Here is a 22,465-nt window from a genome sequence, read left to right on the forward strand (position 1 = left end):
GATATACATTTCATTATCCTTGTCTAATCTACAAAGAATTATCTTTACTTTTAGATTGAAAGAATTCCTTTTATAATGAATCTTAACTTTAAATAATTTATCAAATAGCTTATATATAATTAACTCTACATGTATCATAATTCATCATTATTTAACTAAACGAATAACATGCAACGAATTACTTGTCTAGTAATTACATTTCATACAAAAAGAGTTATAAATGATAAATACATTCACAATTACTTTTACAAACAGTAGACATACTTTTAACACACGAATAAAAGATACACTATTAGAAAATACACATTTTACAAATACACATACCCCATATATGGAATGGAGGCATCAACTAGGACTCGGGACTTATTTTAAATGTTTCCCTCCAGCTGTTTCCTCAGAGTGATGTAAATAAATAGTATGAAGACAAAATACAAACTAATAACAATCAATTATACTACTTTTATCAAATATAATTCATTTGATTAGTTATACACATTCAAAAATACAACATAGCACTCTCTATCAAATATCTTAAAACCTGCACATACCTTTGTTCTGTATTATGACTTCTATAGTATGCCTCAAAATCTTTCTTTCTTCGAACTTTTGGCGGAAAATACCCTGACTATATGTCTAGCTAATATTTTTTTTTTTTATTAAAATCAGATTTAACCACTCTACTACACTGACAGCAGAGTTTTTTTTAAAGTTATAATCTGTGTATCTGTGTATAATCCTTATGCCATGTGCAAAGAGAGATAACTCTAAAATATGAAAAATTCCATCAACCGGAAGTTTACATATTACACAACACACGACTGTGTACACACATGTGGGGTACACTTTGACCGCCTTTATCGCCTTGTTTTGACCGTCACACATGTAATGCTCGGCGACATGGGAAGCTCTCTCGGGAAGGCTGCTGCTATAGACTTCGGTATACAGTGGGGTTGCTGGGCCGTCGCTGCTGCTCTTCAGACGGAGAAGTTTTACGACCTAGCAGGTACATTGTGTGACATTAGACGTGTCTAGCTCCGAACGCTTCGAGACTTAGATATTGAGATGGCCCCACCCCTCCTTTACGGGCTCATTCCTATGTCTTGCACTCAGAGTGTCCGGTGCTTGACCAGGAAGATTTAAGACGATTGTTTGTTTGAACCCAGCGAAGTGCAACTTTTCGCAAACTATACCCGAGACATATAAAGTAGAATATACGTCTATGACTATGCAAAGTTGTATAACTTTCTCGGTTTACAGAGATCGAGGTACATTTTAATGATTATGATTGCAACGGTTCACGTTTGTTGACATACCGACAAGAAACTCGAGTAAGCTCAATGTTCAAGGACATATGTCATATTCTGTTGCAAGTAAAAGGCAGGAGATGTATAAACTGAGTTCTGTCCTGAATTATGTTTAAAAGACGATATAATTGTAGGCTTTGGAGTGTGTGTTATACATGGAATGATTATGATTAATGTCCAACGAATAATAATTAAAAACAAAAAAAATGGATTCTTTAGTTTTTAAGCTATTAATATTTTCTAAAAATATTGGCATTCTGCAATTTATTCAATAGCATTATTTTATTTTACTAACCAAGCGTTTGTCTTTAACCTTTTCGTAGATTTGATGTCTGTTTCATCTACTTTTATTGGCCCTATATAATGACATCGTTTGTTGATAGGCCGTTAAGAATCAAATACAAATAATTATCCCCAAGCCCCTCGGAGATATTGTGCATTTTACATGCTTATTTATTTTAATTGCATGCTATAATGCGCTAGGGATTGAACCAAACACATTGGCAGACTTCTTTATACTTATTGTCTCTCCATTTAAGTAGTATTTGTGTAATATATATGGGCTATATACATGCATTTCATAGAATACTGGGGTGGCCTAAATTGTGCCGATGATATGTTTTGAGGCCGCTACGGTTTTCCAGCACTAACTGATTAAGAAGTCTGAGAATAAATAGTAAAAAAAAATTAGAAAAAAAAACTGAGATCATAAAAGAAAATATTATAAAATAGACAAATATTAATTCCGGTCTCAGGATGAAGAACATTTGTTAACTTGAGGAAATTACGTAGCTAAGTGTTCAATCGGTAAACAGTAACATCAAGTAAAATTCGGTTTTTTTTTATGGATAAAATCCGAGCGTATCGAATTGCTTTGTCTGTATTAGCAAAAGTTTTTAACAATGTCTTCTAGTTCATGTTAAACAGAATGGTATTAATGCATATATTGTGAAGGTGCTTGACATCTTCGATGTGTCATTAATTAATTGAGCACGTTCAAATTAACATGATGGCATAAAAAAAAAAAAAATAGATGTCTAATTGGTACGGAACATTTTTGGAAGGATCATATCATTAAAACTTAAAGGTAGCACATTTCCTTAAGTACCACTGTCAAAATTGTAACTATGAATTGAAAACCTCTTTACCGGCCTATTAAATGCTTTCATAAATAATTTCTGGAAAGGACCAATACTACGCGGAATTGTTTCTGAAAAATAATAAAGAAAAAAAAAAGAAAAAAAGGGAGAAAAATATCTTCAAATAAAATGCAGTCTTGCCAGATCGAGTCTTTTTAACTGAAGCTATGATGAGCTACTGATCAGCAGGAATTGCAAGGCCCAATCCAGTTCCAGCTTTAATCCAAAACGAAAGTAAAAGGAGGTTGCTGTATGCATGAGAACCTACAGAGGAATGTTTTCGTGTTTTGTCGGCAGTGGGACAAAGTCATTTCTTTGCTTTTATTCATATTTCAATAACAAATTGTTGTTTGCAGGGTCAAGCACGTTTTTCTTCTTGGCACTCCAGACGTTTCGATGGAACAACACGTACTTTACCCGCCAAAAGATAAACACCGGCATGGTAATGACGTGGTCGGCCAGGTGTGTACCCGTCAACTTTACCCTTTTCATTAATTAGAATTCGGCCACTGACTTACCAATTACAATTGCAGATACCATTCCAAGACGAACAGAGATTACTTCATTATATTAGGAAATATTGTCAAACTTTTTGAAGAAAAGTTTGACAATATTGACAATATTAGTTCTGATTTTATTTTTATCTAGCGTTCTTGGTAGAGGCTCCGATAGGGTCAGGCACCATACTGTATCTTGCTCTTCTGTCTCTGAAATGGAACAAAACCAACTACAGACGACAGCGTATCGTGTCATGGCTGGCTGCCACCTGGGGTTTCAGGTGTGTTGGGTGTCTTGACGAGTTATCTCCCTTAGATATATTCCCTCAAAGTTGTCCGTTGTTTGTCCTGTTTTTCAAACTGGGATTAGTTAATTTTCAAGTTTTATAAGAACCCGAACTTCAGTGATCTTTTTTAAAATTGAAAATTAACTAGCGAAAAGGGGATACATAATACAAATGGTCCTACGTTTTAAAACTTTGAGAACTTTTGAGACATATTTAAAAACTCAACAGGCTTTTAAGACAGCTTTCAGTTACTAAATTCGCATATCCACCCACTATTAATGTATTTAATCTTGTGTTACAACCTCATGTATGATTGAACCAACTTTTTTTTTGAAGGAAGCTATGTTACAACTGAGAATATTTAATTTCTAAATGGTACAACTTTTCTGTTACAGGCTAGGGTTATTTCTGTTTTCAAGAATCCTTAAGGAAGGACAGGATCGTCGCTTCAACAAAGTCCGAACTAAACCCAGTACATTCTTTGTCTACTGGACCATCCAAGGTAAAACCAATGTCCTATTTTCGTAATTTGTTAAGCGTTTAACGTCCTATTAGAAGCTAGGGTCATACATGTATAAGGACAAACTGTACCCCCATGTGTGTAATTTAAGTGTGATATTGAGAATCCGCGTACCACTTCCAAAAACTGTAAATATTCATTGGTAACTGTTTTCCCGGCATGACTATAGCTCTGATAAATCGTTTCTGAAAATAGATCCATACGCTACTGAACTTGAATGAAGAAATAACAAAGATTTAATAAACAAAACGTTTAAGAAAATCACAGTCATGTCATAATTATCAATACCAAGTTACTATTGGTTTATGGCCAGTAAAGAGCATGGACTAAGAACTGAACCTTTGGGAAAACCATCATGATTATTTAAAAAAGATGTAAAACTTAAAATCATACAAACAAAAAGTTTGTAAAATTATTTCATTTCATAAATAATATATAACTATTATTTTAACATAATACGAAGTATTGTAAAGATATATATATATATGAATTCGGTCAGTACTACTGACACAAAACGTGTTGTATTATGTTGCATACCTCAACCAGAAGGATCCAGACATTTTTGGCATTAACTTGCAATTAAGCAATGCATGATTTAGCAAACGTTGTTATGGTCCTATAGCACAATTTTCTATTGATGACAAACGTAGCAATAAAAATGTGTGTTATGGGACCATAAGAATATTTGCTAAAATATTCACTATTTATATTTACATTGTGATAGAGTAGTAACGCTTTATTCAGCGCTGTTATAGTCTCAACAGCATTTTCCTTCTCAATGCATTGCAACCGAATGATGCAGAGCAAATGTAAATATTTACATTTGCTCTGCATCCTTCGGTTGTAATGCATTGCGAAAATGTGAATGTTGTTACGAGACTATATTACATTTTCCCTTGCGCCTGTTCGTTTATGATTTTGACAGAACAGCTGGTTTTTTTTCTGTTTTTTAAATGTAACATTTTTGTATAAATTATGGCGGACCTGTAAATGTGTTTTCATGCCTTGCAAGGCTTTGTCAAGGCTTACCTGAAAGCAGCATCAGATTACTAGGTCCGACCTTATTTCATGTTCATCCGTTTCGACCACGACAAACGAAAATGGCACTAGTTATTACTTTTTTCTTTTCAAAATTGGGTAAGTTGTCATAATTCTGAAACATATGGTAAGAAACAAATCCCTCTTCTGCATTTGAGTAAGAAAGAAGATCTTGGGGCAGTCCACACCAAAACCCAGTATTCCAACCGGTAGAACATTCATCATTGTCTTATTTCAGGTGTATGGGTGTTTGCTACCCTTCTGCCCACTCTAATCCTCAACAGTAAGAAGGAAGACAAGCCCCTAACGCGTCGAGATTATGTGGGCTACGGTCTATGGGCCACGGGGTTCCTATTGGAGACTATAGCAGACTATCAGAAGTCCACGTTCAGGAGTAACCCAGATAACCATGTAAGTCATGCAACAGATATCTCTGCAAGCAAGTATTTAAGAGGTCTAAACTCCCATTATAGTATACAAATTGTATCTTTCGTTTCTTTTGTCTTATTTTCTGTCCTCCTTCTCGCCATCTGTCTTTCTTTATAGAAGTATGTCATTTGTTCCTCACATTGTCGTAAGTCAGTCGCGCAGGATAATAAAGAAAATGTTGGTGTTAATTTATTCTACGAAACTAACGAAGCATTTCATCGTTAACAATAAAAAGTGGTACCATAGCCTGTATATTTCCACCTAGATACAACACCCCAATACTATTCCTATATTTTGTACAGAAGACGTCCTGAACTTCCGATAAATAAAATCAATCTTATTGAAAATATCCAGAATTGTTATGGTGATCCCATTTTTGACTATCATTGTTTTTGTTGTTGTAGAAGACATTTATAAACCAAGGTCTTTGGCGGATGGTACAGTACCCTAATTACCTAGGAGAGATTATGATGTGGTCCGGTCTGTACCTTTCTTCATCCACCGTCCTTAAAGGCTGGGAACACGTAGGCGTGCTGTCCCCAATCTTTGTGGCCTACCTACTCACCAATGTCAGTGGGATCCCCATGCAGCAGCGATCAGCCATGAAGAGATACGGTTCCGACCCGGCTTACCTGGAGTATCTTAAATCAACACCCAAACTTTTACCTTTCATCTGGTGATGTGCAATACATATGATATACATAATGTCCTTGTACTGGTAACTGCAGAATCTTCATATTTTGGAATAACATACGATTAAATCATTCATCCCTAAATTTCATAACGAGCTATTCCAACCTTCGATTTGGAAGAGTTCAATTGTGTCTTCAGGGGTGAATGAGTTAACTTAACTACGGGTAGATGATGTGGGTTCACCATGCTACTCATGGATGGCAAACAGACTCAGCCAAGTACTGGATTGGTATATTTATCTTTTTGTTGTGAACATATTCCATTAATCAGTTAACATCGTTTATATTACATATCCTTAAAACGTCAGGTCCATCTCGGATGTCTGTGATGAACAAATTGAACAATGTTTTGTACAAGTGTATGAACAATTTTGCTTTGATCTTTCACGGTACCTCGTCAGCTAAAGCGATCGGAATGTTATTGTTATATATTATAATGTGTATCGATATAATTTGTTGAACATGACGATCAATAAATTTGTTTTTGATATTCAGATCGATGACGTCATTGTTGTCCTATGTTGAACACGTTTTCGTTTAGTTAACAAACAACGTGTTTTTGTGTCTCCTTGAATCAACCATACTTTCAAAATCTGCAACACACATTCACTGAGTTGTCGCTAGCATGTGAAAGGTGAACGTGTTTTTTAATATCAAGAAAGCAATTGAACAATAGATAGTTATATGTATTTTTCACTCAATATTTGCTGTTTCCGCAATCTTTACAAAATATTTCTTTGACGCTTCAAACTACCTAAATTTGGTCAGACATACATTCATATATCTGCTTCAATTGGTACTTGTATGAAGGACAGATAATGAATTTTAATGATAAGTTAATACTAATTTGACACTTTTAAGCATGCAATATTATTATATTGTTCATTTAACGAATGATTAATATCCATAAATAAGTCTCTTCGAGGAAAATAGTGAAAAAGGCTATGAGAAATGACTGAAAAAACTTGTTTTCAAATTTCGTGTTAACAACATACAAATGCAAATATATTGATATACGACGAAATATGTAAAGCAGCAGAATGAACTATACGGACATTTCCAAATTGGTTATGTTATAAAGATCGCAACGAGATAATATATTCCTTTACAGGAAGCGATAAGCATTCGTAATCAAGCCATATTTGGGATTGTCTTCGTTATTTGCAGTAAGTAGTCTAAAAAATATCCCCAATTATTTGAATATTACTTTTTATTCGAAGCGAAAAAATATTACAAAGAAAACAAACAAAATGTTGTTAATAAAGACAAAAAAGTGTATTATTGTATTAATACTAATGCATCAATAATATAAGATATACAATCGATTCATGTTAAATGTCTGCATCTGATGCTGGAGATGGTAATACAGACATTACTTGTACAAAAACTGGTATGCAAACAAAGATTAAAATTAAACCTATTAAAAATCTTCTTTTATATGATATTTTTGCTTATTATGGGTATTTCATGACAAACATGAGCGATACTCCAACAATCGATTACAATTATGACGCGGTGTTAAAATGAAAGACCTAATAGCAATAATACCACTCCACTGCTTTTTTACTAAAATTCTAACTGAAAAATGATTTATCTTAAATTTAAATTCATCAACTTAAATCGCTACATTAAGTCAATACATGGAACGACAAAAACAGTTGAAAAGACTTTCCAAATTGTTGAATTGATAATTCCTCCATAACACATTGACAAAATCATTAATTAACAGCTAAAAGCAAATCGCATTCCTTTCGCAGAGGGATGATCATTGAGCAAATACTATTCTCCATATGATATTTCTAATATGTAGATTTTTTTCACAGTTAATAGACAATTTAAATAATGTAAAAACGTTTGTATCATATCAAATATCGCTTATAAAAGGACAAGAAATAAATAAAACAACCCATATGATGTTGTAAACAATCGTTTTGATTCTGTCTTGAACTCCATATCTGGATAAGCATGATAAATCAAGTAACCTTTTCAGTCTCGCTACAATTCAAAAACAGAGCAGCTTAATATTGGTATGGATGGGGATGGATTGTTGGGTGTGTATTTCATTCAATTTATTTTCGTCTGTCATTTATTTATAATTTGTTTTGTATTATTGCACTTTTCGTTGTCTTTCAAATGAAAAACAGTGACGGTGTACCAACACAATCCTTTGGTGAATTCAGGATTTTTGGAACGAACTCGGAAGAACTTTATTTGCGTCCCTCAGAGAGCTTGCAGAGTGGTGCACCTCCCACAAATACCTCCGAGCCGTCTTTTTGCCTTTGATTTGAGTAACAATACTCATCATCATATTTCAAAATGTCAGCTGAAATGTTTCAAAATCACTTTTACTGTTAAGAATATTCCTATATTCGATCATAAGTTGTCGTTTTTCCTCTCGTAATGACGAATTTACAGCCATCCTGAAACATGTAAAAGAACGTGTACGCTAGATTGAAACAACGATCAGCTGTAAGGAACACACATGTACTGTAAACGTGTTTAATTAGCATGGTCAAATTTTAACGCTCTATCAAATTGTAACAGATTAGCGCATTGATGACGAATTGGCGCACCCACAAAATATGAAATAGATACAGTTTTGTTACAACATACATGAACTTCTGTCGGCGCAATGAAAGTTTAGCGCAAAACCAAAACCGCGACAATCGCTAAAAAAAAAAGACTACTGCTAAGAGATTTACCATACACTGTATTCAGAAGAAATTATGTAATAGATAGGCTAGCGTTATCCACAAGGTAGCATTTAAATTTAAAATTTGTCGAGTCTCGCACCATTAAAAACATTATAGCATTTCTTNCCCCCCCCATTTTTTTAACTACGGTTTTGGATTACTCACGAGATATCCTATTATTTCTTACGATAGATAACTTACTTTGTGTATCTCTGAAAGTGCAATATATAGAAAAAGTATAATTTATAAAGCATTTTCTCCAGAGATACACTTCTCAGGGAATTAATCTACAATCTAATACCGGGATTGCTGAATCATGTTCCAAAGGCAAGAAACTATTGAACTCGTTACTAAATATCGGCTTAGACCCAGATGAACTCAACCCGTCTGCAAGTTTTAATATCATGAAGCGGACAATCATACCTAGCATAACTAACTGGTCTGAGTTATAGAACGACAAAAGCCAGACATCTGCAGAATTACTTGAACAAGCTCAAAGACATGCTTGAATAAACTTTGTCATAGAGCTATGCAATTATTGTGCTCATCGCTAGAATTAGCAGTGTTCTATACGCACATCCATCATCCAACATGCTAGGATTCCTCAGAGATGTAAAAATAAAATTCATGAAGTTCAATCTACTAAGTCTACTCAAAGACTTTATTGTTAGCCCGGTACGAATGGAAAGGCTTACTTGACACATTCATGTCTGATTGCTACTTTCACAAATGGAGAGAGAAACTGAGTATGGCAAATGTACGACAAATGCTCCTTACCTTTCGCTACGTACGTTTCAGCTTAAAGTTAGAATAGTTCTTATGGAACCTTGTTTATTTACTGTAGTGAAATGTAAGTTGTGTAATGATATTGTACACCCTTTATTATTGAATGTCCAGTACTATATGCGAGTAGAGATGTCTTTTAAAATAAAAAAAGAAGAGTGTATACATGTACATTCATATACAGACTTTTCGTTCTAGATGGAGACAAATCAATCAATGTGTTTTTAGGAGATCGGACAAAATGTTCTTTGTAGGATAACGAACGGCGAAAAATTTTGGAAGCAGGTACCAATAACATCAAACTGCTTTTGAAAAATAGGAAATCAGTTCTCAAAATTTTCTCTAAATGTGGAAATAAAGAATGTCTGTCTCTCTTGTCTAAACGCGAAAAATTGCAAAATATCTCCGTTGCGGTATTTTATCCACAAACTATGCATAACCTGAGTTATCCCGGTCGGACAGTATGTAAAATACAATTTGTGTCTAAGCATTAAAGCCATCGACACGAGGGCAACTGTATTTCTAAATAAACAAAAATGATATCTAGAATATTTTCTTACTTTGATAAGGCCAGGTACTAAAAGCCAAAATGACGCATTTGGAAATCTTTCGATGCCGATGTGCTTTCTATAGAAGACATTAATTGACATACCTCCTATCACATATACCAGGGCAATGACGAGGACACTGAAACAGAAATAGCATTGATATCATATTATGTAGCATTTTGACTTAATATCTTTATATCTTTAAATCGAGATATTATACTGCAAATAAATATTTTTTGAGATAGATTTTCACATTAATTAACAAGTATTATCTGTTGTGAAATTGAATATTTGCCGACGGATAATAACAATATACTATCATTGTTGAAAATAGCAAGCACAGTTCCCGAAATGAAGTATACGCCAAAGTAAAGTGATGTACATTAATTTAATGACGTCATTTAATTAGTTTTTTTTTTTATTAATTTCATGACCAATAAACATAGCGTAAGCGATCCTGCTGGCCCAACTTTGCTGCAGTTATATATATAAAAAGGAATACAAGGGAAAGTTATTGAAATATAGAAAAAAAAGTGCAGTGGGCAGGAACTCTAAATAGAAGTATCTTCTCTACATCGAAGTGATATGTCAGACTCTATCCGCGCCACCTTGCGGATGATTCAAGCAGATTCGTTTGAATTTTTGATTAATATAAAAAGAATTGCGCTGTATCATACAATGTAACGAAGTCATGTGCCGATACACTGTTATCTTCAAAGGACATGTTTTAGCTTAAGTATCGGTCATTTTTTAACCATAAATCGATCAAATAGCTAAGCCAGGGCCTTTGATTTTGTCATTACATACTTCCAGTGTAAAGTAAAAGTGTGCATCGAGCGAAACCCTTGGATTTCGAAGTACTTATTATATTGTGTCATGAATTAAACAGATATATTTGTTATGAAAACAATTTTAAGATGCACGGTTGTCTAGCGGTAGGACGCTGGGCTCGTGACGTAAGTGTTGCGAGTTCGAGTCACGTCACGGCACTGTGAACAACATACTTTTCTCCGCTTGTTCCAGTCTACTCAGCTGTACATGGGTACGTGGTTTGGCAGTGCTGGAACTTTTGAATGCTAGCTGTGCGCGCCTAAGTGGCAGCACAGGCTGTATGTTCCCCATGGAGTTTAGAAAGATATTGGCTGGTTACAAAAGTCCTATAACCACGAATAATAATTTGAGAGCCGCTTTGAGAGAACCTACGAGCTAGGCTGTAATAAAGCGATATATAATAACCTCAAATTATTACTATTATCATAATTAAGTTAAGATAATATAAATAAATTCGTGTATGCAAGAAAACGTACGGATACACTTACGCTATACATAGGATGCTTCCGACAGACATTGCACTACTTTTACCGCCGCCACCGGGTGAGTTCCCTGGGCATACGTATTTACTTTGCAGTCCAAAGTACTGAAAGAAAGAAAAACTGCATAATAAACCACTTTATACTGAAGACAGGTGCCCGTTTATTCTCTTAAATAATTCAATTTTATTAAACTGTCCATGAAATCAAAATAGAGTAGCAACTACAGAATATTGGTCTCCGTTTGAAGAGAAACTAATTAAACAACCCTTGCCTTAAATCTTGGTATTTGTTTGACTAAATCGATTTCGTGAAAGGTATTATATATTGATAACATTATAAATCCTAATCTACTCTCGTCGTGTATCTACGCATGGAAAAGTCTTGGTTAATGTCACCTACTTTCTTTGTACCCCTGAGATATGTCACAATATAATTAAAGGCTCTTTATGTGAAACCTTGTGTGTGATACGAGTAGACTTGTGGGATCCTTAGATGTATATCGAATCAAGCAGCAATGTACCCGTAAACTTGACCAGCATTGTTCAAAGGATAGGTAACAGCCTACCAATTTGTCAGGGTATATTTTTACCCGGAACCAATCTAAAAGCTTGCTTCGTGCCTCCAAGTTTGGCATGAATTATTACAGGGGTGCAGAGAGCGTAAGTGAGCGTAACTCCTGGAATATCAAATATTGGCAATATCTCACTGTTTGCCTAGTTTTGAACGTTCGCCCGAGTGGGAAAGGCAATGTGTTGTTTTCAGGCCGGGATAAAACAAAAACATGATGGTGGTACTTGCTATTCCCTGCTAAACGCTTAACAGTTAAGAAAAAGGCAACAGCTAATTACTCGTTGTCAGGATAACGTGACCAGTTGGAAAACTGTGCTGGATGCCTTCGGCAAGGTATTTTATTGGTAGTACTGTAACGTCAGCACCAGTTTCGCGCTATAACAAAGAGGCAAATACGCCAATGCACCCCATTCAGTCATATGCCTACACTATACCCAAGACCTTAAATGACATTAGCTGTTAACAGGACACGTAACCCAATAAAACAAAACCTAATCAAAGTGAATGTGAGTGTCGTTTGTCTTTAACGCCATGCGCATATGAATAATCATCCCTGGGGAGATCCTGTAAGTGTTAACATGACAAGGACTAGAGTAGTCCTGTATAGTAAACACGTGTATGATGTTTACATTCTATGTAAGGGATCTCTTGGTTATATGGTAGTGATAACACTTACATAATCGGGACTGCTAGGGTCGGGTAATGGTCCTTGAGCCACCAAGGTCCCTTCCTGGGATTGGTCACATGTCAAGAGGATGTGGGAATTTCTACAAGAAACAATTTAGGTTTAGTACTATTGATAAGAAGTATTAATCATAATACATACAATACGTCTTTGCAACAGATAAGGAAAAATGGCGGCTTTGTCAACTGACAGCTTTCGAGACAGCATCGAAAATAAAGATTAAAATCTAAAGAGTATGATTCAAAGACTATTTTTAAAAACAGGGAACCACAAAAGTTTGAATGGACAATTCAGCGTTCCATAACAAAGAACGGAAAGAAAACAGGAGGCCCAGGTGCCTGGTGGCCTGTGTCGCTCACCTGGATATATAAGTTAGCATGGCAAAATATCTTCCAGTACTACAAATATTTCCAAATTTTGGATCTGTTTCTCAGCAGTACCCTTACATTAATTGGTCCCATCCCTCTGTTCCCATTGGGATGGGTGCATGGTGTATACGACATTGAATCGCATTGGACCAAGTGTTATCTTTATCAAATTGTTTCATTTAGGTCTATAGAACAAAAAAGCTGTGAAGATTTACTCTATGTACCTGATTTGGCCATGCCCCTTTACCCCCAGGGGAATCACACCCTAAAGTTACATGCCGTTGATTCCTTGTTGCTCAAAGAGTTGACTAATCTGAATTTGGTAAAAACCCTTACAATCTTTAAACAGGATTATGTTTTTAAATTAGCAGTATTTCCCCTGTTGTGCCCACCTCTTTGCCCCCGTGGTGACCACAACATCTGTTTACAATACGAAATTAAGACCCTTTTATCCGAGGATGCTCTACACCAAAATAATAAACAAGGAGAATATGTAAATCAAGTACCCCCCTATTGAGCGACACCTCTTTGCCCCTCCTTTAATACCAAGTTGATTTATCTTTGCCCTAAAACAATTTAGAGCAAAAATGTTAAAAATCCCTCGATTGGTATGGAAGAGGAGAATTTTAATTAATGTTCACCCCAATTTGGCTCTGCCCCTATGCTAACAGAGAATCCACACTCTTCAATTATACAAAAATGAGTTTCCTTTGCCTAAGGATGCTCTTCACAACATTTTTTTCAAATTCCTACATTCGTACACAATAAGAAGTGCTTTTAATATTTCCTCAAATTTCCCCTTTTAAGCACCGCCCCTTTAGCATGGGAAGGAAAGCAACCCCTTGTTTCATAAGTATGCAGCAGTCGAAATCTACTTTAACATTGCGAAACTCACTGCTTTGCATCATGGAAAACATCAAGTCACATCCTTAATCTAACCAAATCCTAGAGACAATCGGTATCGATATGATACTACAGTGATTCTGTCAGCATATTCAACTTTGACCAAGACCAACACCAACAAACCCTGTCTCCAGCATACATACACGACACTACAGTGATTCTGTAAGCATATTCTACTGTGACCAAGACTAACACCAACAAACCCTGTCTCCAGCATACATACACGACACTACAGTGATGATTCTGTAAGCATATTCTACTTTGACACGACCAACACTAACATTCCCTGTCTCCAGCGTACATACACGACACTACAGTGATTCTGTAAGCATATTCTACTGTGGCCAAGACTAACATCAACAAACCCTGTCTCCAGCATACAGACACGACACTACAGTGATGATTCTGTAAGCATATTCTACTTTGACACGACCAACACTAACATTCCCTGTCTCCAGCATACATACACGATACTACAGTGATTCTGTAAGCATATTCTACTTTGACACGACCAACACCAACAAACCCTGTCTCCAGCATACATACACGACATCCTTTGCCTAAGGATGCTCTTCACAACATTTTTTGTCAAATTCCTCCATTCGTACACAATAAGAAGTGCTTTTAATATTTCCTCAAAGTTCCCCTATTAAGCACCGCCCCTTTAGCAAGGGAAGGGAAGCAACCCCTTGTTTCATAAGTATGCAGCAGGCGAAATCTACTTTAACGTTGCCGAAACTCACTGCTTTGCATCATGGAAAACACCAAGTCACATCCTTAATCTAACCAAATCCTAGAGACAATCGGTATCAATATGATACTACAGTAATTCTGTAAGCATATTCTACTTTGACAAAGACCAACACCAAAAATCCCTGTCTCCAGCATACATACACGAAACTACAGCGATTCTGTAAGCATATTCTACTTTGACCAAGACTAACACCAGCAAACCCAGTCTCCAGCATACACACACGACACTACAGTGATTCTGTAAGCATATTCTACTGTGACCAAGACCAACACCAACAAACCCTGTCTCCAGCATACATACACGACACTACAGTGATTATGTAAGCATATTCTACTTTGACCAAGACTAACACCAGCAAACCCAGTCTCCAGCATACACACCCGACACTACAGTGATTCTGTAAGCATTTTTTACTTTGACACGACCAACACCAACAAACCCTGTCTCCAGCATACTACACCACACTACAGTGATTCTGTAAGCATATTCTACTTTAACCAAGACCAACACCAACAAACCCTGTCTCCAGCATAATACACGACACTACAGTGATTCTGTAAGCATATTCTACTTTGACACGACCAACACCAACAAACCCTGTCTCCAGCATACTACACTACACTACAGTGTTTCTGTAAGCATATTCTACTTTGACAAGACCAACACCAGCAAACCCTGTCTCCAGCATACATACACGACACTACAGTGATTATCTAAGCATATTCTACTGTGACCAAGACTTACACCAGCAAACCCTGTCTCCAGCATACATACACGACACTACAGTGATTATGTAAGCATATTCTACTTTGACCAAGATCAACACCAACAAACCCTGTCTCCAGCATACATACACGACACTACAGTGATTCTGTAAGCATATTCTACTTTGACCAAGACCAAGACCAACACACACTGTCTCCAGCATACATACAGGACACTACAGTGATTCTGTAAGCATATTCTACTTTGACCAAGACCAACACCAACACACCCTGTCTCCAGCATACATACACGACACTACAGTGATTCTGTAAGCATATTCTTGTGTGACCAAGACCAACACTAATATTCCCTGTCTCCAGCATACATACACGCATGCACGCTTACACTATACACATGGAGGCACGTCCTTAAATTACCTATGCTGTTAATAGGTCGTTAAACAAAATTAAACCAAACCAAACTTTGACTACGAAAAACAATACGATATAATTACCTTTAAGTCTATCTTATTTCGTGTTAAACTATTCTACTGAAGTCACTGAGTGCTTTGGAACTTTATCTTGTGTCTATAAAATGATTTATCAAACAAGAAAATGACCTTGACCTACCTAATTACCCGTTATAAACCATTTGAGCTTGGTGACCTTATTGTGTTGATAAGGCCGATTCAAAACCTCTAAAAATGGATATCATTTGCAGATCCTACATGGGTAGTAAATAAAGAGAATATCCAACTCATTTATATCCAGAGAGATAAGTTTATTATCCAATACTTTACTTTTAGTACGTTGCCATTTTGTATTTCTACCAAATTTAGATGTTATTCATATAAGCTATGGATGCAATCGCATACGTTTTTGACGTCATAACTGTAACATTGGATATCAACGACCATCTTAAAATGTTCTATTTATGTAACAAGCATAAACGATATAAACAAATGTCGATTTCCGATTAATAAATTAAATATTCAATAAAATGAAAATATTTTTGAAATGGTTAAATAATTTCAATGAATTAATATTTTCTTATTTTGAATAAATTTACGAGATTGAATAAATATTATACTCAATTATCACAAATACGATATCCATAACCATGACATTAAAGAGTAACCTGTCTGTCTGTGTACTAAACACTTATTGTGTTGTTATGTTTTGTGTTATGCATCTCTGGTCAGAATGCAATTCAATGTAAGGCGAGTGGTTCATGCGGCCTAATATTAACAAGTTTTGTCAGATCGTATTTGGGAGGCACATAACTCACGGTACAGACCTACATGTTATATTAGAGATAAGGTCAAGTGTTGACTTGTAGTAAAGATATGGCCGATGCTTGTGTGTATAATGTACGTTATGTACCTATGCCTTAAATAAAGGACATGTGTCATCAAGTGCTTCATACAGGTAGATGAACTTGATACAGAGACCCAGGTAAAATGACCTTACCACTTGATTATCGTTATACCTCACCTATCTATCGATAATGAATCATTTGACAGTTACCATTAGAAACGCCATTGTACTGTCTGTTAGGTACAGAGTAAGTGACACTACATTTATCATTATACAGACGGAAGGTAATATTACACTCACTTAGAAAATAGATGGCATCTCCCCGTTATACAGTAAGTGACTTCACACCGTTAGACAGTAGGTGACATCACACATATAGACAGTAAGTTACATCACTCATTTAGACAGAAGGTGACTTCACACCGTTAGACAGTATGTGACATCACACATTTAGACAGAAGGTGACTTCACACCGTTAGACAGTAGGTGACATCACATATATAGACAGTAAGTAACATCACACATTTAGACAGAAGGTGACTTCACTTCGTTAGACAGTAGGTGACATCACATATATAGACAGTAAGTGACATCACCAATTTCGACAGTAGGTGAAATCACACATTTAGACAGAAGGTGACATCACACCGTTAGACAGAAGGTGAAATCACACCGTTAGACAGTAGGTGACATCACATATATAGACAGTAAGTTACATCACTCATTTAGACAGAAGGTGACTTCACACCGTTAGACAGGAGGTGACATCACATATACAGACAGTAAGTTACATCACACATTTAGACAGAAGGTGACTTCACACCGTTAGATAGTAGGTGACATTACATATATAGACAGTAAGTTACATCAAACATTTAGACATAAGGTGACATCACACCGTTAGTCAGAAGGTGACATCACACCGTTAGACAGTACGTGACACATAACCGTTAGACAGAAGGTGACATCACACCGTTAGACAGTAGGTGACATCACACCGTTAGACAGTTAGTGACACATAACCGTTAGACAGAAGATGACGTCACATCATAAGACAATAGGTGACATCACAATGTTCGCCATGAGTTGACATAACAGTCAGAACGATAAGTAGTTGTTGATCAAAGACTTTAATTTAACAGTAATTCATACGTACTTAACTTATTATAAATTAACAGTAAGCCTCCACTTACCGTAACACAGTATGTAATATAACATACTAGCTATATGAGTAGTTAAAAAGCATTCGATACTAACCGTTATACAGTAGGTAGCATGAAATAACACACTTCATATTATAGTAGGTAAAAACATGATGTACTTACCGTTACACATTAGCTAACATGACATAACACACTTCATATTATAGTAGGTAAAACATGATGTACTTACCTTTACACATTAGGTAACATGACATAATACACTTCATATTATAGTAGGTATAAACATGATGTACTTACGGTTACACAGTAGGTAACATGACATAATACACCTCATATTATAGTAGGTATAAACATGATGTACTTACCGTTACACATTAGGTAACATGACATAATACACTTCATATTATAGTAGGTAAAACATGATGTACTTACGGTTACACATTAGGTAACATGAAATAACACACTTCATATTATAGTAGGTAAAACATGATGTACTTACCGTTACACATTAGGTAACATGATATAATACACTAACTATTATGTACAGTGAATAAAAACCATTCAATTCTTACCGTCAACAGTAGCCAATAAGTAAACTTTTATACTTACCGTTACACAGTAGGTAACATGATATACTCACTTACTATTAGAGTGAGAACAATCAAGCGTTCTTTATTTACCATTACACAGTAGGTAATATAAAATATACACTTACTGTTACATTATTACAGTGGGCAAAAGCAATTTAAAGCCATTATTTACTTACCGTTACACAGTAGATTACATGAAATACACACTTACTATTTGAGAGGTAAAACCATTATTTACTTACCGTTGGACAATTGGAGTACCGGTTCCTGTAAATTGGTAGTTCATCGTCACCTGTCCCAGATCATCTGTTGTAAATGTCACCGAGTCAGTAGTTCCCAAGCTAAAGTACGCAGCATTAGGGATATTTTGGTGGATATTACAAACCTGTGAAAGATTGAAACGGTGTTGGCTAGACATAATATAGAAAACGTTAGTGTAAGATCCATCGTAACAATGTTTACTAATTTCAAAACTGATTTATATAACTAGTTTCCATCCAAATTGCATGAAATGAGTATGTTTTACCTAATTTTTCAATACATGTACCTGATATTTATTTAAGAAATGCTAATTGTTTCTGTGACATGAACGCCGATATCTTTCATAATGCTCATAAGTTTGCCTAGTGGTTTTGTTAACACAACCAAACATTTCGGTACGACGAAGGGACTTTACTTACAGTTGATTTATATTTAGCTTGATGGTGTCGTCGATAACACAAAAGGAAGAACACTATTCATAATGGCCTCATTTTCACAAAAATGCAGTTTTGCAATTTTTTTCTCAGACTTTCGATTCAAATGTAACACCAAACAAACTTACCAAACAAACTTGCACATATTTGACATTGACTTCAGTCTTTATCTGTCTAGCGGGTGTCAACGATGTATTATATTACGTGACTTAATATACATAGGAACAATACGATAATCATGCAAAATAACGTTTAAATGTATTTGAACCTTTACCCACGAAACGAGTGATTGAAATGAGCAAGATTGTGTGATATCATCACATCATATATCGGTAAGAAAAAGTTTCAAAACATTCCTTTCTTGAATTCTCCCATATCCTTAAGAATCAATTCTTTTTCGGAAATGGTACGGTATTGAATTGAAAAGGAAGAACAAAATTAAACAGAAGATCCAGAACAAGAATCTTTGCGTCCACGTCAAAGAATCTTTATCAGATCTACAAAAGATAACTTTTAACCTTCGTTGCTCTTAATTTCCCCTATTATCCGGTTCCATGCTGGAAATCCCAAAACGACAATCTTTGACGTTAACTTAAACCTCTTTGGTTTTTTTTCATTCTGCCACTATGACAAATGTTATTGCATTACGATATGCGAAATGCTTAAACTTTGTAGTTATTACATAATTACAAATGCTGTCAATGAGGGATGTATTCTCATTTTGTCCAGTGGTATGTTAAAGGAGGGGAGCAAGAAAACATGATTAGGAGTTCCCCTTCAGTACTTTCTGATAAGGAGAATTAACAAAACTTAAATGTCTTAATTCAATATGCCCACCTGTCTGTCATTCTGCTTTCCAATTAGTCTCAAAAGCAATCAAGCACAACTTTAAATCAGGGGTCACCTTGAGAAAGATCCCTTAGGGAATTTCTTAGAAAAAGAGATAACAAATCTTAACTGTAAAATTTAAAAGATGGCCGTCTGTCGACCATTTTGTTTGTCCGATCTGTCTATTAAGTAAACATGCACAAGTTTAGACCAAGGAAAACTCACATATCCAATTTGAGAAAGATCCCTCTTGTAATTCTGTGAAAAGGCAACAATAAATCGATTGGACGAAGGGCGCTTTGAATAGCCCACCGTATGATGATGGTGGTCTAAAAATATGTTTGTTGTCATTCCTGGTATTAAGAATATATCTGTTGTTCCACAATGCATATATCGCAAGAGGCAACTAATGTTGGAACCCTCTGCAGAACTGGGGATTTGCGTTTGCGCCCTCTACTTGGGGTAACAAAAGCGACCACAATAAATCTGCTGCACCCATGCAGTATTTTTACCTTGATATTTCTCTCTATTTCTAGGTACCTTAAATTCTAAAGCGCTTTGCTTGGCAATACCTCACCTTTGGCTTTAATGTTGAACGATCGCCAATGCAATGGGTTCTGTACCCAGACCGCGACATACCAATGCCCTTAAAATGGTAGGTGATATTCAATACTTAAAAATCAGCATTATGGCAACAACTGGTTCACCCGTTGTCATTATAATGTGACCGGGAGGAATGCTGTGCTGAATGCCTTCGGCATGGTATTTCAGCGAGATAGCACTATGAAGTTGGCATCAGATCTGCGCTATCACAAGGAGGCACGTACACATACACACATGCACGCATACACAACATACATGGAGACACGTCTAAAATGACATGAGCTGTTGATAGGACGTTAAACCCCATAAACAGTTCCGGTGTAGAATGTGTGCATTTTATAACACATTGATGAGAACAAAAATACACCATAAAGTTAAAAACTGTATTCATACCGCCACGTTTGTACAACCGTCTGGTCCCTCTGTAAAATCTGCACAAGGATTCCAGGAATAAATATCAAGAGGGGTAGGTCCAGAAATGTCCATAAATCTGAAAAATGATTGTTGATAATCTCACGAAAACCTATTTAATCGTGTAGAATTCTGGTTGTAAACGTGCAATTCTTTGTGAGAACATCTATCATTTATCTTCATTTGTCAACGATGTAATATACTTGCAATTATTTAAACTTTAAATGTGGGTGTGGTTTTTTTAACACAGATGTACTTCTCAGAAATAAAACATTTAACATCATGTTGTGATGCATTGTGACTAATAACATTTGTTGGAAAGAAAAGTAATTTCAGAAAAATGCAATACACCTCCAATCCTACGTTTTACAAATGTTGCTAATCCGGAAAAAGTAAAATTAAATATGTGTTCTCCTCTACAAAGAGAAGTAAACCTGAGAAAACGATGGTTTGTTCTAAATTTGTCTTCTTTAAATACACCGTGTCGAAACACAGCTCTGAATAGGAACACATTGTTGTGAGTATGCAATGTATATGCCATTGGTCCCTTTTCTATAAATTAAATGCTGTCGCAAAGATCCCGATAATACTTACGTTGGATTATTCACATCCTTGCTGGATAGGGGAGTTAAATCAATGGTTGTGCCATCTGTAAATTGACACGAACATGATCCAGTTCCTACACAGTCTTTAGCCGAGACGAACCCAGTTTCCACCATAAGCACGGAAAACAGGGTTAAAAAGCACACATCAAGATAAGTTAACGTAGACATATTGCAATGTGTCATGTATTTTCAGTAAGAAGATTATACTCCTTCTTCATGAACTTATAGCCATCATTTAACTATCCTTCACTTAGTGATAGTGGTGTCATATGATGTGTTATCTATATATTTAGATACTACAGTAACACCGATACACACACATGCACACATTCCGGTGGGTGGATATCGAATACCTTTATATGCTTCAACAGGTATTGATATTAATGATAACTATATCAGTGTGTCATTACCAACGTAAACCATAGTGCTATCTATTCGGATACACGTTATCAGTGCATATCGTCAATAGGAGAAAAAAAACATCCTGACACAAGAACAAACTTTGTATATCTTTATGTTGGGAAAATGAAGCTAGTGAAACGATTAAAAATATAGGATCAAGGAAAAATTTAAACCATAAAGAATCAGGCAGTTTTGAATAATAAATAGTCTTAACATGACTTTCTTTTTCGAAATCACATTTAAAGTTGAGAATGTCTCATGCACTCATTTGTATTAACTTATCAAGAGACCTTTATGTCTTAGTGTGATTCACCTCATGCCTCACAGTAAGGTAATTGTTTAAAGGTAAATATGGGGTCACCGATATCTAACGGTCCAATATATGTACGTGTGCTTGTTCCTACTTATAAATACTTTATAGTGGTAAAGTTGTAAGTGTGAAATGAAGCTAGTGAAACGATTAAAAATATAGGATCAAGGAAAAATTTAATCCATAAAGAATCAGGCAGTTTTGAATAATAAATAGTCTTAACATGGCTTTCTTTTTCGAAATCACATTTAAAGTTGAGAATGTCTCATGCACTCATTTGTATTAACTCATCAAGAGAACCTTATTTGTTAGTG

The 22,465-nt window shown here is 35.6% G+C and overlaps 2 protein-coding genes across 4 annotated transcripts; one reads left to right on the forward strand and one right to left on the reverse strand.

Moving 5' to 3' along the window:
• Positions 1–799: 799 nt before the first annotated feature.
• Positions 800–7,072, forward strand: LOC110445327. Its single transcript, XM_021489878.1, has 5 exons — positions 800–1,003; positions 2,800–2,905; positions 3,623–3,729; positions 5,024–5,196; positions 5,619–7,072. The coding sequence occupies exons 1-5, from the start codon at positions 886–888 to the stop codon at positions 5,892–5,894; spliced, it is 780 nt and encodes a 259-aa protein (XP_021345553.1). The 5' UTR covers positions 800–885; the 3' UTR covers positions 5,895–7,072.
• An 87-nt stretch (positions 7,073–7,159) lies between these two features.
• LOC110445326 lies at positions 7,160–21,707 on the reverse strand. Of its 3 annotated transcripts, none has more exons than XM_021489875.1 (7): positions 21,429–21,707; positions 20,817–20,913; positions 18,540–18,682; positions 12,490–12,580; positions 11,250–11,347; positions 9,943–10,069; positions 8,177–8,326 (listed from the first exon to the last, which is right to left on the reverse strand). In XM_021489875.1, the coding sequence occupies exons 1-7, from the start codon at positions 21,620–21,622 to the stop codon at positions 8,270–8,272; spliced, it is 807 nt and encodes a 268-aa protein (XP_021345550.1). In that variant the 5' UTR covers positions 21,623–21,707; the 3' UTR covers positions 8,177–8,269. The 3 variants fall into 3 exon arrangements, with proteins under 3 accessions (XP_021345551.1, XP_021345550.1, XP_021345552.1); XM_021489877.1 differs by having other exon boundaries at positions 8,235–8,326; positions 10,035–10,069; XM_021489876.1 differs by lacking the exon at positions 9,943–10,069 and having other exon boundaries at positions 7,160–8,326.
• Positions 21,708–22,465: the final 758 nt, after the last annotated feature.

This window comes from Mizuhopecten yessoensis, unplaced genomic scaffold (assembly GCF_002113885.1).
Source record: "Mizuhopecten yessoensis strain PY_sf001 unplaced genomic scaffold, ASM211388v2 scaffold2213, whole genome shotgun sequence".
Lineage (NCBI taxonomy): Eukaryota > Metazoa > Mollusca > Bivalvia > Pectinida > Pectinidae > Mizuhopecten > Mizuhopecten yessoensis.